At 36.4% G+C, this 12,742-nt stretch overlaps 1 protein-coding gene across 4 annotated transcripts in view; it reads left to right on the top strand.

Annotated features, from left to right (window-relative positions):
* DIAPH2 (diaphanous related formin 2) overlaps positions 1-12,742 on the top strand; it is a 931,826-nt gene that overhangs the window by 49,738 nt on the left and 869,346 nt on the right. For 2 of the 4 annotated variants that reach the window (XM_056809150.1, XM_056809151.1), the window contains exon 2: positions 10,291-10,323. The exons of the other annotated variants lie outside the window; for them this stretch is intronic. In XM_056809150.1, the coding sequence (XP_056665128.1) occupies positions 10,291-10,323 (33 nt within the window). The remainder of the gene's footprint in view (positions 1-10,290; positions 10,324-12,742) is intronic. 4 annotated transcript variants of the gene reach the window in all.

The following is a 12,742-nucleotide window of genomic DNA, read 5'->3' as shown; positions in this document are numbered from 1 at the left end:
TTCTTTGAGATTGTCAGTAGCAACAAGGCCATTCATTTTCCTCTTCCTTTCTTTTCTGGTGCATCTTTGGCACAAACTCTCCTGTCTATAGCAGGAAGAGATTTTGTGTCACAAACTAGTGTACCAGAAGGGAATCCAATAATATGTAAGCTCTTTTTTCTTTGTGTCACGATATCTAATGCAGTACCATGCACATTGTAGGTGCTTGTTGGATTGGATTGAATTTAAAGTCTGGAAAATGTTACTTCCATCAAAGAAGTCATTTTGGAAGCCTACATCCTTATTTTTTTCCTTCTCTACTACATTCTACTACAGTGGTGCTGCTGTCATGGCCTCCTTCCACTCCTCCCCTCTTCCTCCATCCCAAAATAGCAGCTGCTCTTTTAGGTTATTTTCAATGCCTAGTTTTATTGTCATTACTTGAAGACCTGGATTTGAATTCTTGTTAGCTTTGTCATAGGGGATAAGATAAACCCCTGAGCCATATTTTCCTCAAAACAACCTTGTAGGGTAATTCAGTCTCAGATTTCTTCTGCTCTTTTAATCTTCTAAGTGCCCTTACCTTTTCTTTCTTCCCTCCTTCAAGCCTTACTAGATTTTGAACGTCTCCCTGCCAGTGTTAAGGCCTCTCTCCATCTGAAGTCACTATTTCACTCACTCCTAACTTCTCTATGGCTTCAATTCTTATTGGTGTCATGAATCTTAAGTCCTTTTATTTCTAGACTCTCTCTTAATCTACAAACATGTCCAAGTTTCTCCTATATTGGAAAAACCCTTTACTTGACCCTGCTACTCCTGGAAACTCTTGGACTTTCTGTGTCCCTTCCTCCCCCACAGTATCCTTAGAAAGAGTGGTCCTGAATCATGCTTTAGGCCAGTGCAATCTGGTTCAAGTGCTGGAACCACTTTCTTTAAGATTATTCACGACGACCTATCTTGTTGCCATTTCAGGGTGTGCAGAAGCATGATGCTGAAATGGCTGCAAAGAGGCCTGGCCGTGGGCAATGTAAAGTGATAGTTGACCCATCAGAGCGAGGGAACCTAGTTTATGCTTGTGTTTGGTGAGGGGGATGAAGGAAGATGATTGCAATAGAGGTAGCATTGTGAAGAGAATGGCCTGGGAAGATGCCAAGGTCCTGTGTTCTCTCTTTTCCAATAACCTTTAACTATAAATGTTGTGCATTTGAAAATATTATTCTTAGGAGACTCAGCATGACACTAAAGGGGTTCATGACAAAAAAGGTAAAAAATCCCCACTTTATTGTAATTCCTTTTTTTTTTTGTGGTATCTAGTTTGACTCTTGATAATCATCTTTCTTCTATCAACTTAGTAACTAGATGGAACAACAGATAGGGCATTGGACTTCAAGTCAGGTAGAGATTTGTCAGTTTTGTGATCCTGGACAAGTCATTTAACCTCTGTCTTCCCTAGTTTCCTCATCTATAAATTGGGGATAATAATAACACCTATCTCCCAAGTAGTGGTTGTGAAGATCAAATGAGATAATATTTGTAAACTTCTTAGCACAGTATCTGACACATAGTAGACACTTATTAAATACTTCTTCCCTTCCTCTCCTCCTTTTTTCTTTCCCCCTCTTTTTTGGTTTAATAGCCCTTTTGATGGGATTTGAAAGACAATAGCTAGATAAATTCTAGCCATTGTTAAATATACTTTATCCTTGGCCAGGCCAGGATATTAAAATATTTAACCTATGATTCAGCAATCCAAATCCCTTTTCAGAAAACATCTCAACCCGCTAGCTGTTTACTTCCCCAATTCACTTCTCCTAATCAATTACCTTCTCCTTTTAGAACTATTGGTGTATTTTTATACTTCACTTTCTAACAATATCCTGAAGACATTTATCAACAAGTCAATTTGGTAATCACTCCCAGCTTCCTTTCCTTTCTCTCAAGAATTTCAGAATCTTAATGTTTCCTTTTCCTTTTTTACTAGCCTCTTAGATGTTTCTCCAGTTTGTTTCATTTACCTTTCTTATATGTCTTGTCGATTGCTTTCTCCTTGACTCATTTTCTTTTGCTAAAGTTGTTGATTATTTCCACTAGATTTTTAGTTGATTCTCTAGGATCCTTTAAGTAGACCATCATATCATCTGCAAAGAGTGATAGTTTAGTCTCTTCATTCACTTTTTAATCCTTCAATTTCTTTTTCTTCTCTAATTGCTACTGCTAGAGTTTCTAGTAAAATGTTAAATAATAGAGCTGATAATGGACATCCCAGTTTCACTCCTGTTCTTATTGGGAGGCTTCCAATTTATCCCCATTGCAGATGATGCTTGCTGATGGTTTTAAATATATACTGTTCGTTAATTTTAGGAAAGGCCCTTCTATTCCTGTATTTTCTAGTGTTTTCAATAGGATTGGGTGTTGTATTTTGTCAAAGGCTTTTTCTGCATCTATTGACACAATCATGTGGCTTGTGTTGTTTTACTTGTTGACATGGTCAATTATGTGGATTATTTCTCTAATATTGAACCATTCTTGAATTCTTGGTATAAATTTCACCTGATCATAGTGAATAACCCTCATGATCACTTGCTAGAGTCTTTTTGCTAGTATTCTATTTAAGATTTTTGCATCTCTGTTCATTAAGGAGATTGGTCTGTAGTTTTCTTTCTCTGTTTTTAATCTACCTGGCTGTGCAATCAGTACCATATTTGTGTCATAAAAGGAATTTGGTAGAACTCCTTTGCTTATTATGTCAAATAGTATAATAGTATAATATTGGGATGAATTGTTCTTTAAATGTTTGATAGAATTCACTTGTGAATCCATCTGGCCTGGGGAATTTTTATCAGGGAGTTCTTTGATGGCTTGTTCAATTTCTTTTCCTGATATGGGATTATTTAAGTATTCTATTTCTTCTTATATTAATCTAGGCAATGTATCTTTTTGTAAATATTAATCCATATCACCTAGATTGCTGTATTTATTGCCGTATAATTGGGCAAAATAGTTCTTAATAATTACCTTAATTTCCTTTTCATTAGAGGTGAGGTCTCCCTTTTCATCTTTGATACTGTTAATTTAGTTTTCTTCTTTCCTTTTTTTTAAATATATCTATTTTATTTGTTTTTTCAAAGTACCAATTTCTAGTCTGATTTATGAATTCAATAGTTCTTTCACTTTCAATTTCATTAATTTTTCCTTTAGTTTTTAGGATTTCTAATTTAGTTTTTATCTGGGCATTTTTAATTTGTTCACTTTCTGGCTTTTTAATCTGCATGCCCAGTACTTTGACTTCTTCCCTCTCTGATTTGTTAATATATGTACTCAAGGACATAAATTTTCCTGAGTACTGCTTTGATTTTGATATGATGTCTCCTCATTGTCATTATCTTTAATGAAATTATTAATTGTTTCTATGATTTGTTTTTTAACCAACCACTTTTGTAGAATTATATTATTTAATTTCTAATTAATTTTTATTTGCTTCTCCATGTTCCCTTACTAATGATCATTTTTATTGAATTATGATCTGAAAATGTTGCATTTATTATTTCTGCTTTTTTGCATTTGTTTGCCATGTGATTATGCCCTAGTACATGGTCAGTCTTTATGATTGTACCATGTGCTGATGAAAAGAAGGTGTATTCCTTTTGGTCCCTATTTATTTTTCTCCATATATCTATTAAATCAAGATTTCATTTACATCTCTTATCTTTTTCTTATTTATTTTTTGGTTTGATTTATCTAGATCTGATAGAGGAAGGTTCGGGTCTCCCACTAGTATAGTTTTTCTGTCTATTTCATCCTTGAGCTATACTAGTTTCTCCTTTAAAAATTTGGATGCTATGCCATTTGGTGCATACATGTTGAGTATACATATTTTTTCATTGTCTATACTGCCTTTTATCAGGATGTAATTACCTTCCCTATGTGTTTTAATCAGATCTATTTTTACTTTGGCTGTGTCAGACATCATGATTGCAACTACTGCCTTCTTTTGCCCAATACATTTTGCTCCAGCCTGTCTCCTCTGTAGTCTGTTTTTCTCCAAGTAGAAATTATCCAGAGTCAAAGGCTTTTTCTTATTTTTTGGTAGTTATATGTTAGTTTTTTCTTCCCTTCCCAGCCAGAAGTCTGAGTGACAAGGGTAGGCAGTTCTCTGTGTAGTGAGCTACAAGAGTGGTTTTTGCCCTGAAGCTATTTTTTCCAATCTCTGTCAAGTCTTCTGTGGGCAGCCCCTCTCTGCCCTATCTCTGAGCCCAAGCTCCGAATTCATCAACCTCCTGGGGTCCCACATCTCATTGTTCTCAGGGGTAGGTTTGTGGTGTCCTCAGGCAGCTTCCCCCCCCCCCAACCTAGTGATTGCCCCATGCTCGCTCTGAGTCTGTAGTGGTAGGGAGGGGGTGATCAGCTCACTCTTTGGTATAGGTAATTTTACCCCCTTATAGTGTGGAAGTGCCCAAACCCTGCCTACCTTCAAGTCTGTGCCCTATAGTGGAGCCCCTTTGCTCTTCTGATTTTGCTTTTTGTCCTTTTGAGGCTCTTTATATCAGTTGGTGGTGAGGAGAAAGAGCCCCTTGCTACTACTCTCAGGCCATCTTAGCCCAGAAGTCTGGAGTTGTTCTCTTTTGGTCTTTATTCCTGAATCCTTTTCTTTTTCAGATTCAGTTCTTTAAATTCAGGTGTTTTTGTCATTCAGCTCAAGTTTTCAATATCCTTAAGGTCTCTGAAATTTTTATTTAACATTTTTTCTGTTTTTTTTTAAAGTTAAATGTATAAATAATTCTGGACAATGTTTTTGACATTTTAGGACTCAGATTTTCTCCCTTTCTCCCTCCTTGTAGGAGATAAACAATCTGATAAAGTTATAGCAATACTTCCATCCAGTACATATGTCCATCTTGTTCATGACGTGATACTAGACACATATCACACATACAATAAAAATTTCATGAAGAAAATGAAGTGGAAGATGGCATACTTTGCTCCGCCTCAGACTCTAATAGTTCCTTCTTTGGCTGTGGATAGCATTTTTTATCATGAGTCCCTTGAGGTTATCTTGGAAACTTTCTTTGCTGATAATGGTTTAGTCCTTCACAGTTGATCATTGTACAAAATCTGAAAATGCTGTTTACCAGTATCTATCTCTGGCCTTCATAAGCCTAAATTCTGACAATTTACTCCTTTTTAAGCATGAGCCCTTCACTAATCTGTTCAGCTAACCCCTAGTCATCCTTCACCCCCACTCCACTGCCCCATTGAATGGTCATGCAAGTATATAATCTCCTTATCACAATGATTCAACATTTATAATGACTTTCTGTTTCAAACTCATGTTGGAGAACTCAATCTGGACAGTTTAGTCATTGTATTGGATCTAGGCTCCCCTTCCTTGATTTAAATTAATTCTCAATAAGGTTCTTCTTTGACATATAGGTCTAGCCTGTCATACTGGTTACCATAGTACTAGTTAGAATGGGAACAGCTGCATGGAAAATGTATGCCCAGAGATCATGCTTAGAGGAGATATGTGTAGCTAAGGCAATTCACGTTTCTTAGGTGGCATTTCTGCTGAAATTCTTTTCTGTCTCTGATGCTTTTGCTTTTTTTCCCAAACTAGCTACCAAAGTAATTGATTTTTGAACTGCGTTGTCTCCTGACTTGGGTTTCCCTGCTATTCTGTTCTCTCTGATTGCAACTCAGCTACATTTCTTTCAGCTTTTTTAGCTTATAGCCCCAGTGGTATTTCAGCTCTTTTATGATATTAGACTCTAACAAACCACAACAGGTCAGCAAGCTAGACAAATCTTTAGATAAAAGTTTATCTTTTGATCTGAACCTTTCTGTTTCCTCTTGAATAATCTCAGTAGAAGCTCTTATTTGGGCAGCTAGGTGAAGCAGTGGATAGAGCACCTGGGCTGGAGTCAGAAAGACTCATATTTATGAGTTCAAATCTGACTTTACACACTTCTTAGTTGTATGACCCTGGGCAATTTAACCCTGTCTAACCTCAGTTTCATTTAACCCTGTTTACCTCAGTTTCCATATCTGTAAAATGAGCTAGAGAAGGAAAAGGCAACCCACTCTAGTATCTTTGCCAAGAAATCCCCAATAGGGTTACTAGGTATTGGGCATGACTAAAAAACAACAACCAAAAAACATCTTAAGTTATGGCCTGAAAATTCCCTTTAACTCCTGATCTACCCCTTGTTTTTATCCTAAATTTATACAGATGGGTTGGCGGGGAGTGTTCTTCCTCAAATGATTATAAAGACCTGGGAGGAGGTGTGTTGGTAAGAAGAATCTTTTTAGTCTCCATGATACTTTGGGCCTCTTTGAATCACTTCCTGGAGAAAGATGGAAAGGGGGCTGAAGGGACTTATTGAGGGTGATAGTCTTTTGCCTTTTGTTCTTCTTGCCCACTTAGAGACCAAATTGTTATGCTTTTTGTTTGTTGTGTAGTCGTTTATACTTTTCTAGGGTGAGAGTTGGGTGAAAGGTAGACACTGAAGGTGGATGAGCAGCCCAAAAAAGGCTCAGTAAGCCTTCACACCAGAAGTGGTAGTCCTTTGAACACTCCATCCTGTTCATCCAATTTTGGTGTACATCTTTCATCCAATTTTCACCTGTGGCTCTGAGAATCTGTAGCATGAGCAGCAGACACACTCAGGTAAAAGCCTTTCCAAAGATGTGCTAAACCATGTTGATGGTAACAGATAGTCCTAAAACTCCTCTGTAACTATGAGAAATGTCTATTCCCAAGTGAAGACTTTTCCTCACTAAATGGGCAGATGAGAACAGTTTGTTTCAATGGCCCATGAAGACAACTGAAGCAGGCACTATGGAGAGCTTAGAGCTTAGCCAGACATAGAAGACATCAAGAGCATCCACTTCATCCTCGGTCATTGCCTGTTGTCCTAACTTCTGTCTTGCCACTGGACTTGGATGACTCTGGAAGAGAGAATGAGGCTGAAGACTTTGTACAGATCTGCCTCACTTAAATCTAATTCTTGTTCCAGTTAAGATGTCTCCCTGTAATGTCATTGGTCTTTTTAGAAAACAATGGCTGAACAACAATAGGATTCTGTTTGGTCTCTCTTTAGTCAGCCCTTTGCTCATAACCATTGGGGGGAAAATCCCCTTATTAAGTGGCTACTCTTCTCAGTGGTTCTCCTCTCAGAGCTCCTTATCATTGGTTAAATGAACCTCCTTTTTTTTAACTTTAAACAGCTTTTTAAATATAATAATGGCATATATAAAAAGTTCAGATTTGTCATCAAGTATACTGTTAGATAAGTGAATTACTAGTTTTGATTTCTTTTGTAAGGCTGTTAAGGTTCATAGTGAGCACAGGGTCTGGATAAATTGGAGAGGAATCATATTTTAATGACTTTTTAGTTCTTTATTAACAAGAAGCTGTAAAAGGGTCCTTGGCTATCCCTTGTTACCTCCTGTCTTCCTTGAGGAATTGAATTGATTAGTTTTCCTCAGAAAATCAGAAGTGACTTCTGATTGAAATTTATATATTACAGACTTATAATTTCAGTTGAAGTCATTAGCTCACATATTTTCCTTATTAAAATACAATGTGGTATAATGGTTAGAGAGCCTGCTTCAGAATCAGGAACTTTGAGTCTTGCTTCTACTTCACATTAACTTTGTGGCTTTGGGCAAGTCTTTTAACTTCTGGCTGCTCCAGAAAGTTCTCAAAACCCGTTAACCAAGGACAAGGTCTGGATCTTTCTGGTTGGAGCACACACAACTGGGAACCTTCCTTATTCTTAGTGAAATTATAGGCTGCGTCTCTCCAAAAGGTCAAGAAAGGATGGAAAACGTATGTCTTTCTTTCTTCTTAGTTGGGAAAAGAGTTTTGAATTATGTGTCATTTAGCTGGCCCATTTCCTTGGTACCAGAGTAATTTCGACATTGTTTCTAAATCATTGCATTACCATATAACACTAACCATGAGAGAGTTGATTCTTTATTTCTTGCTGTTTTTGTTAATTTCTGGCTGATTGAGAAAATTAAAACTTAATTTTCTTTCAGTAATGACTCTTGTATTGTAATCAGAACATCAACATTAAAGCTTATAACGAAATCAAACATTTCTCTTATCCTTAAGGGTTTGAGATTCCAGAGTGAGGCTCATATGATATATAGTACTAGCTTATATTAATATAGTTGATAATAAATTAAGTTTTAATCAAGTTTGATTGCTGATATAATATACAATGTGATTGGTTTCTAGTGTTTCCTTTGAATGATAATAGATGGTCAATGTACCCTCATAATTATGCCTATTATCGTTAGATCTGCAGAATAAAAATGGGCATCAATAACTTAAACACTGCTTCTTTCTTTAGGCATACAACTAATAGCTCTTTTGTTTCTTATGTAGTATTTGGGTCTCTATCCTTTGGAGCAAACACCACCTTTGCTGCTTAATTTGTGTTTTGGAAAACTATAAAAATCAATCACCTTTTGATAAAATGTGTCATCATATCCCAGCAATCCCATTATTCTATGTGAAAATCTGTTTCTTTAAACCAATATAGGTTTTTATTTGGCATTTAAGATGGGAATATAATCAATATAGTCAATATGATTCAGTCTTTTAATGAAATCAACTTTTATTGTTCCTTTAATTATTGGTTTCATCTACTTTTACATGTTTCTCATTTTGTGTCTAATAGATTTCAAGAATTGAATTAATTCTTACTTTGTTGGGAAAACAGTTTTTCCCCCATTCCAGATAAAATAATAGAAACTTATACATTGTTCTTGAAATATGCTTTAATGTCAGGGGGAAAACCCCATAGCAATCCCTTCTCTGTTGATTTTTTCTTGGCAAATTAAGCTTTTTTTCCTGAGCAGTTAGGAAAGGAATAGCTCAGTAATGTATTCAGTAGCGGCTGCATTTGTAATCATAAATTTTCAAGTATGGGAAGTCTTTGTGAAAAAAAAAAGCATTCTAATCAGATCAGAATGCCCAGTCTATTGCTGAATGAGACCTTTACATTTAGATTTATTTTATTATTGCATTTATGATACCTAGTACAGTGTTCTGGATACATATCATATGTATGGATGATATAGTGAGGCTGCTAGGGCATTCCACAGTTCCCAGAGCACTGGTCCTAGAGTCATGAAGCCCTGAGTTCAAATGTAGCCATAGACACTGTGTGACCCTGGGTAAGTAATTTAACTTTTGGCTCCTCAGTATCCTAAATTGTAAAATCAGTTTCATAGTAGCACTTACCTCACAGGGTTGTTGTGAGGATCAAATGAGATATAATTTGTAAAGCTCTTAGCATTCTTGTGGACCTCTTAACTATCTTGCTTGGTCATTTTGGCCCTCAGTAATCTGAGGGTCCCCTACTTTTCTAGTTTTGTCATTTGCTATTCTCTCTCCCGTACTTACCTTCACATCAGTCTTCAGTCTTATGGAACCTCTGGCTACCTCTATTATGTGTCTTACCTTTTTTGCCTCTGCATTGTCTTCATCTCTTTATCTTCTTACCTATTTCTGAAATGCCCCTTTCCCTGCAGTGAAGGTCCTGGGGGAAAGCACAAGGGGGGGGGGAGAGAGAGACACACACACACAGAGAGAGAGAGAGAGAGAGTGCGAGTGTGTGTGTGTGTGTGTGTGTGTGTGTGTGTGTGTGTGTGTATACATGTGTACGTACCCTGGACAAGTCACTTAACCCCCATTACCTAGTCCTTACTGTTCTTCTGTCTTAGAATAAGGGTTTTAAAAAAAGGTCCTCACTTATTTCCTCCCACCACTCCTACTTGCCTCAGATTCTTCTTGATTAGAATTCACCTAATACTTGGCACCTGTTTGATATACTTGAGTATTTTGTATTCTAGTTATTTATGTGTGCATGTCACGAAACACTAAGATACACTCTGACAAGAACTATCTAAACTTGGCATTTCCCTCAGTGCCTAACACATAGGCACTTAATAAATGTTTATGGAGTGGATGAGTGCTCTTAATACTTTTACTTTGAACTAGGTTTGGCATTGGAATAAGGGAGGGCATAGAAAAGGTTTGAGAGAATTTTCTTTTGTGTTTCAGCTGTGTGTTAGTGTGTGTGTTTGCGCACATGCTTGTTTGCATTTATTTATTTATTTTTGGCTTGTTTGCCTTTATTTTTGCAAAAAATTTTAATGATTCCTAACTATTTTAGAGATGGAGGGCTTAGATAAATAGAGCAAAGTTTAATGATTTTTTCTCATACTGTAATTTGTGTGCCAATTTTATAAAAATGCCTGACAGGTAATTCTCTTTTTGTTTCCTTTTGGTTTTAATAGAACATTCAAATAAAAACTTTGGCTGATGATGTGGTAAGGTGGCCTTCTTAGCATGCTATGTTAGCTCATCAATGCATGTTATCTTTTCACTAAAGTATATGGACATTAAAACATTGATTGATATGTAAGAAACTAAAAACAATCTAGTATATATCTATATCTATATATCTTCTGCACAGTCCTTTCCCCCTTTAGTATTCTTGCTGTTGAGCAGTTTCGATATGGCAGTTACACTTGGATTTCTTCTACATATCTCTCAAGCTTTGTTTATCGGTAACATCAACAATTGCTGAAGGCTGAGCTCAGAACCCTTTCAAAATTAATTGCATCCTTTTGGAATAAACATTTGGCTAAAGAAGTGTTACAGAAGGACTTTGGTGGATGTTCACATCCACTAGTTCATTCTTGAGTAAACGCCAAGAAAATAATATGTCAAATAGTAAGGAAGAAAAAAATAAATTGCTCAGGAGGGACCTGATATCATCATTATCAGTCTTGGTGCAAATGGCTCCTGAGACAAAGTTTAATTATATCATTTTCTTTCTTACCAATTACCTTTTTTTAGTATTTTAAACCCCGCCTTCTTGTTTTGTTTGGAGAATAACTGCCCACAAATAATAATGTAAGTTATTGCTGGTACCTTAAACATGTTGATGTTCTTTTCCTTAATTTTATTTCCCTTTGGAAAGATAGAGGCAAACGTTCTTTAGGGATTCAAGTCACAGTGACTAGATATGATGAATAAATAGCTGAAGAGCAAACGCACTCTTATTTTTACATATGTATAATGTTTGCTTTCATGGTAGCAGTGTAGCATGTACAACGGGAAGAGCACTTGACTGATATCAGAGAACTTGAGTTCAAATGGCATCTCCAATGTTAACTGTCTATGTGACCTTGGTCAAGTTATTTTATTCTCTCCAGCCCCCATTTCCTTATCTGTAAATTAGTAGATAATAGACTGAACTGGAAGGGACTTTAGAAGTCATCCAATCCAGTCCTCATTTTGCAGTATAGGAAACAGAAGAGGTTAAGTGATTCATATAAGCAGGAGGCTTAAATTCTAGCTCTGACTACAAATGTAGTTCTTTTCACATTATACCACCTTGCCTCCCTGACATTAGATTCCATGGATGTCCTTGTAGGGTCCTTTGAGCTCTAGCCCAGGTCTTTCTTCTTCACCTTTGTTGGATTGTTTAAGGGAATCCCAATGGGGAATACCTGCTCAGAATAAGGTTTTTTCAGATAACTGTAGCAAATGAGTTTCAGTTAGAACTGAGTGAAAACTCAAAAGATGTGATTTTTTTAATCCAAGTTCATAACCCTTCTGAAATCTATGTGTCCCTTTGGGGATATAAATACCCCATGTTCCAAACCCCTCAGTCTATGATCTCTAACTTATTCTTTATTAAGTGCTATATGGGCTAATGGGAGGAAGATCATGAAATATTGACTGATTCCTACATATTTAGATGTTTTAATGTCCATGATAACTTTGCTCATTGAGTATTATAACATATATGTTAGATACATTGCATGCCTTATTTAGGGTTACTTACATATCTGGAGTTTCATAAATATATCTCTAACACACCCAGTTTTAGATCATGGGAACTTGAAATACCAGATCACACACATGTATATATACACACATACATACATGTATATATACATGTGTTATATGTATATCCACATGTTCCCACACAGCTAACTAGAATGGGAATTGGGAGTGTCAGAAAACCTGGGCTTTGGTGTTTGTTCTGCCCCAGGTTCTTTGAATAAGGAAGGTTGATCAAGCTTGAAAGGTTGTTTCCGAGTCTTCAGTTTTATAATTTTGTTATATCTTATCAAGTTAAATGTCCTGTACGTAGTTTCATAGTACTTTGGTAACCCTAAATAAGATGCCTTAAGCCTGCAAAGAATTTATTTTGCCTTCTCAGTATCTATTTTTTTTATTGAGGAGGGTGTTCTTTGGATGATTAAAATAATGTATTTTGCCCTTCAGTGAGGGCTGCAGGTTTTGTTCCTTTTGGTAATGTTAAAGTGATAGCAGGACTGTGGTCAAGCCAGTGGTGGATGGATAGGTGAACATAAACATCAGTCTGTGACTTTTGTTTAAACCCAAAGAGTGTAGGCACTATGCATGTGCTGCTTAATAATGGGGAAACCAGAATAAAACTGAGCAATCTTCAGTTTTATGGACATGACTAATTATGTGCTGTTTAATACCCTTTTCAAATCACAGAAAAATGGAATTGTTTTTAAACACAACTTAAGCATTAACTTTTTTTCCTGCAAAACTGCAAACTGATTAACAGAGATTGTGCTTTGAAACAGTGCCTGAAGATTTGGTTGTCCTTAACACCAGGTCCTCACAGAATGGCCATGTAGAAATAAGATACTATCTTTTTGTCTGGAATTTTGTTATTTAGAAGGAAACACAAATTTTCCT

Source organism: Monodelphis domestica, chromosome X (genome assembly GCF_027887165.1).
Source record: "Monodelphis domestica isolate mMonDom1 chromosome X, mMonDom1.pri, whole genome shotgun sequence".
NCBI classification, from domain to species: Eukaryota; Metazoa; Chordata; class Mammalia; order Didelphimorphia; family Didelphidae; genus Monodelphis; species Monodelphis domestica.
The sequence above is the reverse complement of the archived record's forward strand: the minus strand, read 5'-3'. Positions and strand labels throughout refer to the sequence as shown.